The sequence below is a fragment of the Leopardus geoffroyi genome, chromosome A2 (genome assembly GCF_018350155.1).
Source record: "Leopardus geoffroyi isolate Oge1 chromosome A2, O.geoffroyi_Oge1_pat1.0, whole genome shotgun sequence".
In the NCBI taxonomy this organism is placed as follows: Eukaryota; Metazoa; Chordata; class Mammalia; order Carnivora; family Felidae; genus Leopardus; species Leopardus geoffroyi.
This window is the reverse complement of record NC_059331.1, coordinates 147,707,162-147,726,618: the sequence shown is the minus strand read 5'-3', so window position 1 is coordinate 147,726,618 and position 19,457 is coordinate 147,707,162. Positions and strand designations below refer to the sequence as shown.

At 36.8% G+C, this 19,457-nt stretch overlaps 1 protein-coding gene across 3 annotated transcripts in view; it reads right to left on the bottom strand.

The window, feature by feature from the left end:
• MKLN1 (muskelin 1) overlaps positions 1 to 19,457 on the bottom strand; it is a 376,956-nt gene that overhangs the window by 114,658 nt on the left and 242,841 nt on the right. For all 3 annotated transcript variants that reach the window (XM_045495670.1, XM_045495671.1, XM_045495669.1), the window contains 2 exons: positions 7,546 to 7,688; positions 6,217 to 6,305 (listed from right to left, as the gene is read on the bottom strand). In XM_045495670.1, the coding sequence (XP_045351626.1) occupies positions 6,217 to 6,305; positions 7,546 to 7,688 (232 nt within the window). The remainder of the gene's footprint in view (positions 1 to 6,216; positions 6,306 to 7,545; positions 7,689 to 19,457) is intronic.

Here is a 19,457-nt window from a genome sequence, read left to right as displayed (position 1 = left end):
GAATTTACCTACCACAGGATGAAGGTAACATTTCACTTCAGTAATGACAGAACAAAGTAAAGGTTTTAAACATATGATCTACTGTGTCTTGGGGACCCCTGTAACCTTTTCAGGATGTACCAAGTGGTCAAAACTATTGTTTATAATAAGACTAAGATTTTATCATTATTTATCATTACATTTTTAACTGTACTGACATTTGCACTCTTGGTGAAAAGACAATGGTGAGTATAACTTCCGACACATCAGCAGTGCCATGAAAAGCAGTAGCATGAAAATGTGTTAGTATTCTTGATACAGTAGAGACTGCACTGTATTCCTCACCATCATATACTCGCAGTTAAAAAAAGTAAAATATAGGGGCACCAAGGTGGCTCAGGAGCTAAGGTATACTAACTACATCAGTCAGTTAAGCGCTCGACTTCAGCTCAGGTCATGATCTCGCAGTTCATGGGTTCGAGCCCCGCATCCGGCTCTGTGCTGACAGCTCAGAGCCTGGAGCCTGCTTTGGATTCTGTGTCTCCCTCTCTCTCTTCCCCTTCTCCGCTTGTGCTCCTTCTCTCTCAAAAATAAACATTAAAAAAAAAAATGTTTAAAAAGAAAAGCATGGGGGAGGGGGGGCCTGGATGGCTCAGTCAGTTAAGTGTCTGACTTTGGCTCAGGTCATGATCTCACGTTCGTGGGTTTGAGCCCTGTGTCGGACTCTGTGCTGAACGTTTGCTCAGAGCCTGGAGCCTGCTTTGGATTCTGTGTCTCCTTCGCTCTCTGCCCCTCCACCGCTTGCACTCTGTCTCACTGTCTCTCAAAAACAAGTAAATGCAATAAAAAAAATTTTTAAAGGAAAGAAAAGTACAGGGTCACCTGGGTGGCTCAGGCTCAGTCGGCTGAGCATCCGACTCTTGATTTCGTCTCAGGTCATGATCCCAGGGTTGTGAGATCAAGCCCCGCATTGGACTCCATGCTGAGTGTGGAGCCTGCTTAAGATTCTCTCCTTTTGCCCCTCTTCCCTGCTCACTCTCTCTCCCTCCCTCTTTATTTTTTAAAATAAAAAAATTTTTAAAGGACAATTCATTTAAGAATGTCTTTGATGACACAATAAAAATTTTTAATAAATTCCTAACATTAAGGACAAATCTTTTTAATATTCTGTGTGACAAAATGGCAAGTACACATAAAGCACTTCCACTGTATACCAAAGCATGGCGGTTACCTCAAACAAAAGAACCCGTACAGCTGTTTGAGTTATGAGCTATAATTGTCATTTGTCCCCACCACCACCAATAGGATACAATTTCCTCTTAAAAGAAAAAGTTATAGGCAATCTATGATTATTGAGTTTGGGGTATATGCCAGATATTTATCAATCATTTCAAAGAAAACAACTGACAATATTTGTTGCCAAGGATAAAGTTCAAGCTTTCAAGGAAAAATGAGAATTTCAGAAAATTGGTATCTAAGGTTGTGAATTTAACTACTTTAAGGCAATTTCTGATGAGACTGATGGTGATATATTAATGACCATGATTTTTTTAATATTACAGAATGAAATGTTTCCACATTTAGGAGATCTGCATAACTCAGTAAACTGTATTTCTAAATGAACAATGAATGATGTTACAATACCATGCACGGATAAAAGACTAACTCAAAGTGTAAGATAAGCCAATGGGTTTTAATGTAACACTAATATGGTTCAGAATGAATAATGTAACTATTCAGAAACTAACACTTGTCAAGTTTTAAGTATCAAAACAGAATAGCCATCATATTTGACATCAAACCTATTGATTTCCAAGTCCACTACTCTCTTTTAGCACATCATGCTCAATGAGGAGCTACGTCAGATGACTTCCTATCTGTGTGAGTGAAGAAACACAAAGGCAGTAGCCACCAGTCATTAGGATATATGACTGACTATTAGGATGTTTAATATGGCTTTCAGTTTACATGTGCAAACGACAAAAATGTCAAAAAGTTTTATACCACTGAATACTAAATTATCATCATTGTTTTGGTGTTCATTCCTTTATGTAGCAGTACCATTTAAAAAGTAAAAAGTTGATCTATTACATCACAGCAATAACCATTAAGTAGTAGGAGTCAAAATAAAATAGGATTCTAAACCCAAGGCCAAAAGAACATATAGTCTCTAAGTATAACCAGACATTAGTTAGTAATTTGAAGTTCCAGGTCCAAGTTCAATAAGATTTGGAGGAAAAAAAATATCTTAATATATCTTACTCAAGTCCCAGTAAAATGTTCACTTTATTAAAGACCTTTTAGCAATTGTGTTTTAGTGAGATTTTGTCTATATACTGGATGACCCAACAGAAATATTTCTAGACTAATATTAGTTATAATGCTTAAAACCTTTCAGAGAACAAGAAAATCATATATTAAAGATGAAGAGTATAATTTTTTAACAGATTGAAGGGATCTATAAAGAATAAGCAGAGTAATGTACACTCACTTCAAATTTTACAAATGATTTTTATAGCATTAATAATTCTAATAATACATAATAGACTTACTACACATTATATTTCTGAAATCTAGGGGCGCTTGGGTGGCTCGGTTGAGCGTCCAACTTCAGGTCATGATCTCGCAATCTATGGGTTCGAGCCCCATGTTGGGCTCTGTGTTGACAGCTCAGAGCCTGAAGACTGCTTCGGATTCTGTGTCTCCCTCTCTGCCCTTCCCCTGCTCGCGCGCTGTCTCCCTCTCCTCAAAAATAAATATTTTTTAAAAAGTTAAAAACAAAAGAAAAAGAAATCTAAATGTGATCTGCAGCTTGAAGCACATGTTCTTTGCTCCCCAATGAAAGATGCCTTTGCTCCCACCTCAAATAAAGATTAGAAACTGCTAATACACATCCTAAGGCTAAGAGTTTGCATCCTAGGGCTCAACCATCAGTTTTCCTCATGGCACAATCAGACACGGATATGATCAGGATCAGTGCTTCCCAACCTTCTTCATAATGACATGCACAGACAGTGATAATGTTTATGGCAAACAAGGATAAGAGCCTGCAGGCTCTTGTTACTCTAGGATCAGGCGGGGGGGGGGGGGGGGTGTCAACACCTCAGCACAATGAAATGCATCTGTGACACATTCAGTGTGCTTTAGCAGTATCCCTTAGGAAGCTCTTATCTAGATGGCTAAAACAGCTGTTAGAAGATGACAGTAATTTTAAAGTTCTGAAAGATCATCTTAAAAGTTCAAGACTAACCACTCTGAAAGGATGCATCTATTCTCTTATAGAATTAATAAGTATACAAAACATCTAGCACAGTAACTGGCATGCAGTAAGTGCTCAATAAATGTCAGCTATTATTATTATAAGCTATTACTACCATATTAATTTTCCTCTTAATAGTACACTTTTTAAAATGTCACCTTTCCACATGCTTTCATAAAGGGCCACCATCAGGGCACTCACACCCGTCCCAGACTTAGTATTCATTCTAGACTTCTAAATACTTTTGAGGATCCAGAATGCAGGCCCAATCCAGCCAGAGCTGAAGCTTCTCCCTGAAGCCCCCACAACTATCCAGGCTGCAAAAATCCAAAAAATCCACAGAAATCCAAGTCATTCTAACAATTTATGCCAAGCAGGCAAACAAATATCTGCTAAATCACCACCAAGAGACAGCTACACATCACAAGTGCTTTTTCAGAATGACCTTTTAAGAAAACAGTTATAAACTAAAAATACTAACCTAATAGTTTCACATTTACCTTATTTTCAAACAAAACATATCAAGAGAATGTTGAAAAGACTAGAAAGCAAACACACAGCTGACCATTACTAACATCTTTTAATAGAAAAGAAATATGAAGTTATCTAAATATTAATATCCTAAATATCATGAGTTAGTAAGTGCCTATAATCACTTGAAAAGCTCAAGTTAACATTTGCCTGAAAACCATGAAACTAACCCAGGGTTAAGTAAAAGGCATCATTATACTCTGTAATTAAAGGCTGACAAAAAGGGCTGGAAAGAGGTCCAATTTCTTGTCTTTGAGCAGTTGAATGTCTAACTCATCCAGAAGAGACCTCTGTTTTACAAATTTTTAAGAAACTATGCAACTTCCTTAAATAGATATTTATTCACACTTCTTCTAATGACAAATACTAGAAGACTGAGAGCTATAGCAGTACATATTTTCCTTAAATGTAAACCAAAGACTGTAGGTATCATGCAAAAAAGCACAAATAAAGCACATAAAAAAAAGAAATTTCATTTTGTATGACGAAGCAAAATAGAAGCTGAAGAAGTACTTTATAGGAAAATATAAGATATTTCACTACTTGTATACCTGAAACACGTAACTATGCAAGGGCTATAGGAGCCAGCAGTCCACAAACTGAGGAAAGCAGTACTTGGTTAAAAAAAGAAAAGAAAAAAGGACCAAGAGTTAAACATAGTAAAAAAATCTGCTTCTTCATAAATTCTCACAGGAAAACAGGAAATAGGTTTTTATTTACAATTATTCATTATAATAACAGAAACAATAGTTATAAAAGAAAGTAGCACAGTGGATAGCCCAAATATCCTTTTTTTTTTAATTAAAAAAAATTTTTTTAATGTTTATTATTTTTGAGAGAGAGAGAGAGAGAGAGCGCGCGCACATGAGCAGGGAGGGGCAGAGAGAGAGAGAGAGAGAGACAGACAGACAGACAGAATGTGAAGCAGGCTCCAGGCTCTAAGCTGCCAGCACAGAGCCCGATGAGGGGTTCAAACTTGTAAACTGCAAGATCATGACCTGAGCCAAAGTCAGACACTTCACTGACTGAGCCACTCAGGGGCCCCTGGATAGCCCAAATATTCTAAGAATAGCTTTCCCTGTAGAGTAGTCTTTATTAAGACCTTAATATATTCTTTTTGCCCAATAGAACTATTTGATTCAATGAAATGAACAGGCCACCTCTTGATAGGTTGGCAATGACAATGAGTTACACTACTTGTTCCAAAAGAGGAATTTTTCTCTCTCAAATCAAAACATGGGATTCTAGCTTTTATTACTATTATTCTCTGAAGGATCTAATTCACTCTAATTTTAAGATAATATTGTCATAGTTATGCAACATAGATACAAATTAAAATTGTCAAGTCCTCAACTTTTCTACCTTCTAAATAATAAATCCTAAAGAAAAGCAAAATAACCCTAAAATTAATAATTTTAAGGAAGCATTACAAATACTGTCTTAAGCTAAATAAATACATGCCTTAGGTAGTATTTTTTAAACATTACAATGCACCATATTAGTGGGCCATAAAATTAGTTTAATGAGGAAAAAAAAGACAAAAAACAGAATAGGAGGGGCACCTGGGTGTCTCAGTCAGTTAAGCGTTAACTCTTGGTTAACTTTTGGTTAACTCTTGGTTTTGGCTTAGGTCATAATCTCACGGCTCCTGACTTTGAGCCCCACATCAGGCTCTGTGCTGACAGTGCAGAGCCTGCTTGAGATTCTCTGTCTCCCTCTCCCTCTGCCCCTCCCCAACTCACACTGTCTCTTTCTTAAAATAAATAAAGTTAAAAAAAAAAAAGCAGAATAGGAAATAGCCATAATATATTGCCTTAAGGGATTCATCAGTATTTAGTTTAGAATATTATAGCTTTACAATTTGATGAATCCTCTATGAAACAATCAAAGCTGAAACAAGTCACTTATCTCATTAAACCTTTTTTCTTTTAAGTTTATTTATTTATTTTGAGGGGGGGGGGGGACAGAGAGAGAATCCCAAGCAGGCTCCACAATGTCAGCACGGAGCCTGAAGGGGGGCTCAAGTCCACAAACCTTGAGATCATGAACTGAGCTGAAATCAAGAGTTAGACGCTTAACTGACTGAGCCACCCAGGTGCCCCTCTCATTAAACCTTCTAAGAAAACTTTCAAATGAAAAATATTTGGAAAAGGTCCCACTTGAAATAATTGTCATTTAGTTATAGATGTATAAAGTAAGGATCAGAAAACTTTTTCTGCAAAAGGCCAAGCAGTAAACATTTTGTCTCTTGCAACTATTCAACTATGTCTTTGTTGCGCAAAAGCAAGATACAGACTTATATAACCAGTGAATAACAAGTGTGGCAGTGTTCTCAAAATGTTTTAAAAAACAGGAGTCCTGAAGGATTCAGCTCAGCCCACAGGCTGTAGTTTGCTGACTGATGGTATGAAGAATTTATTTCTATTTCAGAATGCTGAAAACCTTACCTATTTTAATGAATCGACAAGGGAACATCTGTTCATCAATTTTATGCTTCAAGGTGAATGTTTCTTTGTTATAATCATTCTTTAAGCCACTGTGAATAAAAATAAGGTTATCAAATCTGACTTTATAATTTAGTAAACACACTAAAACAAATTCAGATCTTAAGGTTAAACAAAATACATGACCAAGACAATGTAAAGTAGTAGTTGAACATGAGAATATAGGTCAAAACTTGTACATTCACATCAACTGCATTGTAACTGTGTTCTCTTAGTTATATAAAGGTTGATGAAAAATGTTCAGTGTTAATTAAAGGATGTGGCTACAGTGCAGGGAAATGTGTGATAGGACCTAGTATTCTTAGTGTGTAACTGAAAATGACATAAAATATGTAAGCAGTAAGAAAAAAATTAAAAATAATCACACTCACATCTGTAAACTTAGAGCCAAATATTAGAAAATTCTGATTAAGATGCCAATAATGTTCCTTTTATAGCTCAACAAATTTTCAAAGACAACCTTACTCCATTAGTTTAATAGCATCCACTTCACCCTAAATAAAAATAAATCCATATCACCTAATATAAACAACTAGGATTGAAACACAAGTATTTATGGGAAAGTCACTTACCTTCAGGTTGCCTTATGTCCTAAAACACTTTCATGACTTAAATCAAATGCAGTATAGATGTAATATTTACTCATATAAAATGCTGTGCTGATGGGACATATTATATCATAAATACATTCTAAAACAATATGGTTTTATTTGCCCACTCTACTGGCTATCTGATTTTTCATGATCTATGGGGCAAATTAATACTTTCATTCCTCGTGGTCTATGTTGTGAAAACTCATATTTACTGAGCTCCTTCCAAGTGGTAGGTACTGTGCTAGTCTTATACCTTTTCTCTTGCTAGTCTCTAATTTTTACTAAATGACCAAAATATTATTTCTGGATTAGGGCAATTGATCTTAATGTTTTGGATAGAGTCTATAATTTTTATAGCAAAGATTTTTATTAACGCTGAAAATACTACTGAGGTCATTTACAGTTCAAAAATAAGACTGAAAAATAAGTAGGAAAAAAAAAACCCAAATTTTATTCTTTATTTTTTAGTAACAATATTTAGTAGTGGCTGTTGGTTAAAAAAAAAAAAGCTAACTCAAGCCACAATATTAAAATAAGGCACTAGAAATACAATAGTAGAAATATTCTTTTCTCCCTTGAAAGAAAAAATCAAACCATGCAGATTTAGCCACAAAGAGACAAAACTAAGACTACAACTTGTTTAAAAGAGAACTCTTTCTTCCCCATAATCATAACTCACCTGGACAACAACTCTGTCATATTTTCTTCATTCATTCCACCGAAGACTTTAAATTTCTTCAAATTGCAGACATGAGTTTTCTCATATTTTCCAAATGTGATGTTCTGGACTATAGCAGGCCTTTCAAGTTTCAGAATCAAGTACTAAAAAAAACAAAAACAAAAAAACTAAGCAAGTTATATCCTCCTTTGTTTAGAACAGTTAGACAACTTTAGAAGTGAAACCTTTGGACAGTTAGCAGAAGAATGTGTAAGACCCGTCCCATCCATCCTGCACTGATAGACTGTGTTTTTAAAGCTGACAAAGAGAATTCAACAGCCCCGTATAGGCTACCATACCACCACCACTTTCTCCCAGCTAACTACATCATCCTGAACACTGTAGATGAAGGGGGGAGAAAAGGACTAGTAAGCTAACTTCTAATCAAGGCATGCCATTCAGTAAAAGATATACAGACTAAGAATTACCAAATAAAACAAGATTAGATTGCAAAAGCAGCAATCACATTTTCTCATCAACTATATTCTGAGTGGTAAAATGTTAAACCTAAAAACAAACTTAGGGGTACCTGGGTGGCTCAGTCAGTTAAGCGTCAGACTTCGGCTCAGGTCATGATCTTTGGGTTTGTGAGTCTGAGCCCTGTGTCGGGCTCTGTGCTGACAGCTCAGAGCCTGGAGCCTGCTTCAGATTCGGTGTCTCCCTCTCTCTCTGCCCCTCCCACGCTCTGTCTCTGTCTCTCAATAATAAATAAACGTTAAAAATAAAATAAAATAAATTAAAAAATAAACTTAAGAGATTTCCAATCTACCCCTGCCAATTTTTAAAAATTAAAAACCCTGGACCTACTGTAGATATGTCTAATGTAGCTCAAGATTTCCTGTTATACACTAAATAAAATGGAATCAATTAGGGAACACATTTTACATTATGTAGATTGTTTCATTTATAAAAATCAAGAAGGAAACAACTACTACTGGTTGAGTATATGGAGAAAGAAGTATTCAGGAAAATGACTCAGATGGCTTTTGCAGTGGCTTCATGCTAATAATGGGTAATACAGGTGACAAATGTAGAAGAGTAAAATTGGTGGTTGGTCCTACTTCCTACCATGCACAGAAAATGAACTCAGAATGGATCAAAACCGATCCAAAATCAGTCCTTTAGGGGCGCCTGGGTGGCTCAGTCGGTTGAGCGGCCGACTTCGGCTCAGGTCATGATCTCGCAGTCCGTGAGTTCGAGCCCCGCGTCGGGCTCTGTGCTGACAGCTCGGAGCCTGGGGCCTGTTTCAGATTCCGTGTCTCCCTCTCTCTGACCCTCCCCCGTTCATGCTCTGTCTCTCTCTGTCTCAAAAATAAATAAACGTTAAATTTAAAAAAAAAAACAAAAAACAAAATCAGTCCTTTAGAATCAAAGATCTAAATGGAAGAGCTAAAACTATAAGGTTCTTAGATGCAAGTAGAGGTAAATATGAGATTCTGGATTTGGCAGTGATTTCTTAGATATATCAAAAGCACAAGCAACAAAATCTAAAATAAATTGCCCTTCATTAAAATTAAAACGTTTGTGCATCAAAGGATACTACCAATAAAGTGAAAATATAACCTACTGAATGGGAGAAAATATTTGCAAATAATAAACCTAATAAGGGTTAGTATCCAGAAATATAAAGAATTCTTACAACTCAACAACAAAAAAGACAACCCAATTTGAAAATGGCAAAGGACCTCAACAGCCTTTTTCCCAAGGAAGATAAAAGACCAACAGGCACATAGAAAGATGTATCACTAATCATCAGGGAAATGCAAATTCAAACCACAAAGAAATACAGCTTCACACCACACTAAGATGTCTATAATTAAAAAACAAAACCAAAAACAAAAAAAACCCAGAAAATAATGATTGTTGGTGAGGACGTAGAGAAAATGGGACTCTCTCAGACATTGCTGGTGGAAATGAAAATGGTGCAGATGATACAGAACATAGTTTGGCAGTTCCTCAAAAAGTTAAACACAGAATTACTATATGACCCAGAAGGTCTACTCCTATGTGTATACTCCCAAGAAATGAGAAAACGTATCCAAACACTTGTACACATATGTTCAGAGAAGTACTACTCACAATGGCCAAAATAGAAACAACCCTAAATGCCCATCAACTGATAAATGGATTAACAAAATGAAGCATTTCTATAAAATGGAATACTCTTCAGTCATAAAAAGGAATGGAGTACTGTTACATGCTACAACAGGGATGAACCTCAAAAACATGCTAAGGGAAAGAAGTCAGATATAGGAGGTTATGTATTATAGGATTCCATTTATACAAAATATCCAGGACAGGTAAATTCACAAAGGCAGAAAGCAGATTAGTAATTGCCAGGAGCTGGGTTAAGGGAAACAGGAGACACTCTCAGGCGTCCTTATGGAGTGATAAAAATACCTTGGAACTAGATAGATAGAATAGTTGCACAATACTGTGAATGTACTAAATGCCACTAACATGCACATTTTAAAATGATCAATTTTATGTAATGTCAATTTTACCTCCACAAAAGAATGAAGCTGATGTTGACATGAAAGATTATGATGATAATGATGATGATAAAATCAGAGTTAACATTTTGTGAGCACTAAACTCCCTTATCTGGCACATTGCTCAGATTTTTACATGCATTCTCATTTTAGTAGGAATAAGAGAATTAGAAGTAGTATCTTAATAATAATAATAAGTATCCTCTTTATCCTTATCTTAAAGATGAGGAAATTTTGGCTTAGAAAGGCTAACTTAACCATCATTACAACACTAATCATGGACAGATGTGACTTTAAAAATCAGTCTGGTTGATATTGTTGGTTGGCTGACCCAACCACCATTTTCAACCCGGTTTTTCCTAGCCACCTTCCTGCCAAAGGTAGATACATGACAGAATTCTGAGATGTAAGCAGAAGTTTACTGTGGGGTTACAGTTTTGCTTTAAAAAAAAAAAAAGCTACCTCTTTGCTATCTGAAACTGAAACAACCACTGTGCAATCATGAACAAAAAAATCAACTAAGGGTTGCTGCAGGGGAGGTGGGTGGGGGATCGGATAAATGGGTGATGGTACCAGAGGGAACTTGATGGGATGAGCACTGGGTGTTATATGTAAATGATGAATCACTAAATTCTACACCTGAAACCATTATTGCACTATGTTAATTAACTTTGATTTAAATAAAATTTAAAAACAAATCAAGAGCATCTCAGAGTCAGGCAACTGTGAGCCACTCAACTTTCACCAGAAGCTGTCTAACTCTAGTTTTGGGGGAGAGGGGAAGGAGGGATTTGATTTGTTTAAACCCACTAAAATAGGACCTTCTGTTATTTCAAGTTAAAAGCCTCTCTACTGATTCACTGACTGCAAAGTCAAGGCTTTAACCACTACACCGTAACAACTGTTTATATATTGTTCACATTTTAGGTAGCAATTCAAATTTATTATCAAAATTGCCACAGAAAACTTAAGATTGCTATTCTTTTTATCCATATCAAAGTAATAGGTATGGTAATATGATTTTTGTTAATTCAAAGTTTCTTAAGGATACAACTAACTGTATGCTAGAGAACAGATAAGCAATAGAGGAGTATCTCCCATTCAGTAGGTTATATTTTCACTTTATTGGTAGTATCCTTTGATGCACAAACGTTTTAATTTTAATAAAGGGCAATTTATTTTAGATTTTGTTGCTTGTGCTTTTGATATATCTAAGAAATCACTGCCAAATCCAGAATCTCATATTTACCTCTACTTGCATCTAAGAACCTTATAGTTTTAGCTCTTCCATTTAGATCTTTGATTCTAAAGGACTGATTTTGGATCGGTTTTGATCCATTCTGAGTTCATTTTCTGTGCATGGTAGGAAGTAGGACCAACCACCAATTTTACTCTTCTACATTTGTCACCTGTATTACCCATTATTAGCATGAAGCCACTGCAAAAGCCATCTGAGTCATTTTCCTGAATACTTCTTTCTCCATATACTCAACCAGTAGTAGTTTCCTTCTTGATTTTTATAAAGGAAACAATCTACGTAATGTAAAATGTGTTCCCTAATTAACTGACCCCATCTCCATCTTTCTCATTAACCCACACTCCCTCTAATTCCTGTCTCCTCCTTTCTCTAGTCATCCTTTAAAGTCTCAGTTTAGATGTCAGTCTCCCCTGACAGCTGGTTAGGTACAATGTTGTAACTAATATTAAAAATGAGTTTTTATACATCTGTTGTGCACCATCCATCACTCCATATATGATACCCCGAAATCCAGCAGGAAGTTGTTACATATATATAATTTTATTAATAACCAAATCGAATTTTTGTTATTAAAAGTTACATAAATAGGGGTCCCTGAGTGGCTCAGTCAGTTAAGCTCCCAAGTCTTGATTTCTGCTCAGGTCATGATCTCACAGTCATGGGATCAGGCCCTGCCCTGGGCTCTGCATTGAGCGTGGAGCCTGCTTAGGATTCTCTCTCTAACACCTTCCATGCTTGCTTGCTCCTCCACCCCACCCCCAAAAGTTGCTTAAGGAAAATTTAAACTCTCTAATTGGAAGCAAACCATAATAATTTGATAGAAACCCTTCTTAGGTAAAAATTTTAATGTTTGGGGCACCTGGCTGCCTCAGTCAGTACAGCATGCAACTCTTAATCTCAGAGTTGTGATTTCAAGCCCCACGTTGGGTATGGAGACAATTAAAAAAAACAAAAAAACAAAAAAACTGAAGCAACCTAAATGCTCTGGGAAATTAGTTAAGCTTAATAAAATATTTTTTAAAATTTTAATTTTCAATCACATTTGCCTTTATTCATAATGAAATAATAATTCCCATTTTCCAACTCTTGAATATAAATGCTGAGTAGTGTTACTATTAAACAATGTTGTCCTATAGTTAAATAGGTTTTCATTAGTTTTAATTTGGAGAAATAACTGCTGTAGATAATAGCAATACAAACTAAAAAAAATTTAAAAAATTGAAGTTCATTAAGAACAAACATTTTAGAAAAACTACTTTAGAACCTATTAGAGGGGGCAAGAGGGGGCTGCCCCAAGATGGGCCACTATGGCATAAAGATTATTTCAAGTTAAAAGTAATCAAAACCTGGGGTGCCTGGATGACTCAGTCAGTTAAGCCATCTGACTCTTGATCTGGATTCTGGTCATGATCTCAGAGTTTGTAAGACAGAGGCCTGTGTCAGGCTCTGTGCTGATAGCTCAGGGCCTGCTTGGGATTCTGTCTCTCCCTCTCTCTCCCCCTCCAGGCTTGCTCTCTTTCTCTCTCAAAATAAACAAACTTAAAAAAAAAAGTAATCAAAACCCAGCAGATACAGGAAAAGCTCTCTACCTCTCCCTCAACTGCCAAAATTTACATTGGAAAGGAGCACCTGTACCAGGAAGAGAGAGCTATTAACAGAAACTCTCCTTTACCTAAGGAATTTATCTGCATAACAGGACAATCTTGTTCTTCCGAACATCTTTTTCTAAGGTCTCCCCATTATATTCTCAGGCCCTACCCCTCACCTCAGCTCAAATAAGCTTCCTGTTGCCTGTCTTTGGAATTTCATGTCTGTGTGGATGCCCCACAGGTATACCTATTAAATTTTATTTTCTCCTGTTAATCTGTCTCATGGCAATTTGATTCTAAGTCCAGTTAGAAGAACCACAGGGCAGAGGAAGGTCTTCCTCCCTGATACTATATATCAACCTTTGAATTGTGAGTATATAAATATTAATACATTAATTTTATAATAAAACATAATGTACCACAATCTCTTTTCCAAAAGGGGGGGCACACCAAAAATTCAGCCACAGAATTAAGCAAGCAATGAAAAAAAAATTTTAATGTTTAAAACTTGTTCACAATTTCAAACTTAAGAGATTTTTTTCCATGTGAGAAAGGTGATTTTAAAAATCATTTTTAATCAGGGGCACCTGGGTGGCTCAGTCAGCTAGGCGTCCAACTTTGGCTCTGGTCATGACCTCATAGTTTGTGAGTTCAAGCCCCACGCTGGGCTCTGTGCTGTCAGTTCAGAGCCTGCTTCAGATCCTCTGTCTCCCTCTCTCTCTGCCCCTCTCCTGCCTATTCTCTCCTCTCTCTCTCAAAAAGAAACATCTAAAAAAATGATTAAAAAAATAAAGAAGAGGGGCGCCTGGGTGGCTCAGTCGGTTCAGCGTCTGACTTCAGCTAAGGCTATGATCTTGAAGTTTGTGAGTTCGAGCCCCGCATCAGGCTCTGTGCTGACAGCTCGGAGCCCGGAGCCTGCTTAGGATTCTGTGTCTCCCTCTCTCTCGGCCCCTCCCGTGCTCGCACTCTGTCTCTTTCTCTCTCTCAAAAATAAATAAATGTTAAAAAAATAAAAATAAAAAACAAAGAAGAATTGCTGAATCAAATATTTGTGTACATCTAACATACTTATATTTTTATTTCTAAGAGGCAGAGCCCTACGAAGAACTGAGTAAGACAAATGTACTCTCCACATCGAGAGCCTTTGCCAGATTATATTTCAAAGACTGTAATAATTCAGATTTTCAATTTCAGATTTTCAAATGTATAGGTACCCTTCTTCCCAAATTCCTGCAACAATGAGTGTTATCATTCTTTGAATTATCTCTATAGACATTTTAAATAATCTATTAGCTAAAAAAGAAAAACACTATAAAACTTGATATGACATGAAAAGGAAATATCTGAAGGCACAGAACACCAGAGTGAACAGAAGCAAACTCTGGGGGAAGTGCATGCTTGCTGACGAAGGGCAGCCAATAAGCTGTAAAGCAGGTCCTAGCTCCAAAGCTTTTAGCGTGCAGCTAAGTGCACTCTTAGAGCAGACACAGCAGCAGTCAGAAAGTAAAGAAACCAGGAAAGTAAAGTTGGGGACCCATGAAAGTTGAAGAAAGTGGTATTTCAAGGTTCTCCAGAAAAACAAAACAGAAACAGGAGGCTGAGAAATCCCATAATATGTGATCTGCAAGCTGGAGAACCAGGTAAGGGAATCCTCCAACCCCAGGCAAACCTTGGGATAACTGCAGTCCTGGCCTACACCTTGAGTGCAGCCTTGAGCCAGAACCACCCAGCAACGTCACTCTCAGATTCCTGACCCTCAGTTAACAGTGTGAAGTAATAAATGCTTGTTTCTAACTGCTAAGTTTGGGGTAACTTATTACACAGCAATAGATAATACAGCATCCAAGGCCAAAATAAATATTAACAGTTCCATTTATTAAGTAGTTAAGTCCAAACAGCTTAATAAGCGTTTATGTACTGACAACTTAGTAGCCATTTGAAAAACAACAGACATAAATTAAAACAAAAATATTTGTATTTCATTCCTAGATAAATACAAGTACCTACTAATGTGCTTTGTATGCCTGCTGGACAGTGCACAACGACGCAAACATTTGAATTAGACTAGAATCTATCTACCACTCATATTTCCTAAACCACATTGATTTTCTATGTAATAATTGTTTGTTTGTTTTATCACAGCAAACGAAATTCTCAGCCAACACAGAATTTTGCCATGGCACCACTGAAAGGGAAATACAGAAATTAGTAAGACCGAATGCTACTTTTCAAAGATCTTACTTACAATCTAATGAAGAAAATACACACTGACAACTAACCACAACACAAAGTAGAATGAAAGGATTTGAAAAATTTGAAAAAAGAAAAAAAGGATTTGACATTAACTGGTAATAGAGTAATACTTCCATTTACTCATCACCTTCAGAAAATGAGGCTTCCAAATAATACAAAATAGAAAATTTGGAAATCTAGAAATAAAACTTTTTGGATAACCCTAAAACCTTATTTTTATTGATGAAGAAATACAATCCTAGAGACATGAACTCTCTGACTTCAAATCACATAGAGTCAATGGTAGATTATTTACAACAATATGAGATAGAGACAGAAGGGATATAAAACATAGTTAAGGGGTGCCTGGGTGGCTCAGCTAGTTAAGCGTCTCTTTAAAAAAAATTTTTTTTTTTTTTTTTTTTTACCATTTATTCAGTTTTGAGAGACAGAGCGTGAGTGGGACAGGGGCAGTGACAAAGGGAGACACAGAATCTGAAGCAGGCTCTGAGCTGTCAGCACAGAGCCTGACGCAGGGCTCGAACTCACAAACTGAGATCATGACCTGAGCCGAGTAGGAAGCTTAATCGACTGAGCCACCCGGGCACCCCCACGTCTGACTCTTATTCTCAGCTCAGGTCATGATCTCATGATTCACGGGTTAAAGATCTGAGTAGGGCTCAGGGCTCACAGCGCAGACCCTCCTTGGGATTCTCTCCCTCTCTCTCTCTCTCTCTCTCTCTCTCCCTCCCTCCCTCCTCCTTCACTCACACGTATGTGTCCACTCTCTCAAAATAAACAAACATATAAAAAATATTTAAAACATATTTGAGACTATAAAAGCAGTAATTTCCCCTACCTTTTCTTCCTTGTCAAAAATAACACCCACTCAGAAAAGAAAAGAGAGGCAATATTCATTTTTTGCATTTGGTTACTTGTTAGCAGAAGGCTTAAAAATGTATACATATGATCTTACATTTTTCAAAGTGTTTTCACAAGCAATTTTCATCATCTGGACAACTACCACCAAGTCAAAAGCTACCAAAATCTCTGGTCTGGATTATTGCAATAGCACTTTTTACCTCTGAATATATTATTTAGTGTATTGTCTTTCTCCTCAAGAAATAAGCTCCATGAGAGCAGAAATTTTTGTTGTGTCCTGCTTACACCTCACTGATTTTCCTTAGTGATAAACCCCAAACACCTACAACCCAGTCTGACCTATTTATAGCAGCCAATAAATCTGTACCTACTGAATTCAATGAATGAAAGCTACAGACAAAAGGTGAGAAGGTACTGCACGCATAATTCCTGGTCCCTGTTGTACACAAACCTACCTCTCTCAGATATTCAATCAAACACTAACCTAGTGAAAGTAGTACGGATAGATGTCATTATGTTTCCAGATCAGTTCGTTTTAATTAAAACAGAGATTATCTGGGTGGGCCCACCTAATCGTGTGTCCTTTAACTCTGAGTTTAGAGATCAGAGACAAGAAGTCAGAAATTCAAAGCACAAGAAGGAATCGATGCACCATCGCTCGTTTGAAAATGAAGGGGGGCATGTGGTAAGGCATGTGGGCATGGTCTAAGAACTAAGAATAGCTCTTAATTTATAGCCAGCAAGAAAACAAGGACTTCAGTCGTATAACCACAAGAAACTGAATTTTGACAACAAAGCTCACTGTCTTCAGGGCCAGCAGATGAGAACCTAATCAATATCTGGATTTCAGCCTTATGATACTCTGAAGAAAGAATCCCACCTGGGGGATTGTAACCTAGGAAGTGGCTTTAAACTAAATCTGTGATTTGTTATAGAGCAATACCAAAATAATAATAGAGGGACCCACCACAATGAGGACAATGTTAAAATCACAAAACCACATAAAGCTTTAAGATTTAGAGTCTAATTCATTAGAATTAGAATCAAAGTTCCATTCAGGGGCGCCTGGGTGGCTTAGTTGGTTAAGCTTGGACTCTTGATCTCAGCTCAGGTCATGATCTCACAGTTGGTGAGACTGAGCCCCGCATAGGGCTCTGTGCTGACAGCACGGAGCCTGCTTGGGATTCTCTCTCTCTTCCCCTCTCTCTGGCCCTCCTCAGCTCACACACCCATGCTCACTCATTCATTTTAATAAATAAATATTTAAAAAACGTTTAAAAAAAAGAATAAAGGGTAAAAAGTTTAATTGGGGTCCTTTCTGGCAAAGCTTCAATGGATAGAGAAATGAGGACAAGAATGAAAACCATTATCATTCATTCCAGTAAGTAAAACTGAGGAAGGTATGCAATATCTACTGAAATATAGATTATCTATTTTTCCAATAAAGACCCCTAAATGTTACACTTTTGTTTTTCTTTTTTTCTTTTTTTACACTTTTGTTTTTCTATTTGTTACTTAGATTTTTCTATCTTTTCCATCACGACACTTTGTCAGTTGTTCTGTTTGTCAGCTTGCTGTTAATGTGCCTATCTTTTATAGCTGTGCCCCCATACACAAAGTTACATCCAGTTGCTGAAAAGTGAAGAAGTAACTAACTAAACAGAGTGACTTAAAACCAATGTAGATTCTAGGAAAGGCCCTCAGGACCTAAAATTTCATCACAATGATTTTGGTTTTTCAGAGTCCTCTTTTTTTCCTTTCTGATTCTCAGCTCTGTTCAAAACATGATAAATGAATTATTAGATCCCATACAGTCACTCCTCATTATTTGTGGATTCCATATTTGTGAATTCCCCTACTCACTAAAATTTATTTTCAACAACAAAATCACTACAGATTTCAATACCTACAGCACTTTCAGAATCATTTCCAGACATGTGCAAAGCGACAAAAAAGTCTGAGTTGCCCAATGCACTCTCTCCCAGCTGAGGTCAAACAAGGGACGCTCTGCCTTCTTGGTTTAATTCTATCATACAGTAAACAAGCGTCCTTTACACCGTCTACTTAGTGCCATATTTTTTATATTTTTGTGCTTTCTGCTGATCTTGCTGTCTACAATGATCCCCAAGCAGAGTGCTGAAGCCATGTCTAATGTTTCTAAATGCAAGAAGGATGTGATGTGCCTTTCAAAGGAAATAGGTGTCAGGCTGGGGCAGTGATGTCCCCCTCCCTAAGGAATTTCAAAGTTCCCTGAGCCCCTGGGGAATTTCAATCCCTCCTTCAGTGCCCACCTGGTTTTTAAAGCTCTAACGAAGAGACCACTGCACTCCCAGAGCAGCAAAGGGAGCACCTAGAGCTAGTGAAACTAGAGTCCTGGGGCGCCACCTCTACGTGAAGCATTTCTGAGTTCTCAGGACCTATAGGAAGGCATATATGGGGAAGTTTCTTAGAATATGTTCAGTTTTCTCTGGATAAATCTAACTAAGACAAAACCTTAGCTTCCTCAGAGGTCTGCCACATGCCATCAGGCAGATCGTGAGAATGACTGTGGAAACTCTCTGGCTTCACCGTGGCAAGACTCACTCATATTGTGATTCATGGTCTCTGGACTCTTATTTCAAGCTTCATTTCATTCAGGCGTTAAGTTATAGTGCTATGGCTGTAGTAAGTTCAATGCTAATGAACAAATAATATACATAAAATAAGGTATGTGTAAACAGAAACACACATAAAGTAAGGTCACATACCGTTTGGTAAACAGGAATGTTACGACCAAAGGCACACAGGAATCTAACCCTGTATTTCCCCTAGAAGCAATGGCTCAGTATTCACTAATGCAGTCTTCATGGCGATTTTATAAAATATAACTATTGTAAATTACACAATCAACTATCTATAAAACCAAAACACATTAGAAATGGAAATACTTTTCAGAGTTTTAGGGCACTAAAGTAGCTAAAGTACATGCACCAAACCTTTACAATCACCATATACGGTCATGGGGGGATTTAGAATAATTAAAAACAAATATGGAGAAATAGAGGCAATTCTCATACTAATTATATGGTACCACTTCATGAAATAAGGTTTCTCCTTATCCAAAATCAAAATAATAGAACTAAGTTATATATCCTAAGTAGTGCTTTGAAATAGGCAGGTCAAATAATAGTTTATTATCAAAATAAGCTACAAAGGTAAGTAATTGTATGTATCTGTCATATAAATTATTACTAGCAATTATTTTTCAGTGATCTATGACAATAATATTTCCACTTTACATAAAGTATATTTTACTTAATTTTAAATTTTAAATTAAAAAAAATTTTTTTTAATGTTTATTTATTTTTGGGACAGAGAGAGACAGAGCATGAATGGGGGAGGGGCAGAGAGAGAGGGAGACACAGAATCAGAAGCAGGCTA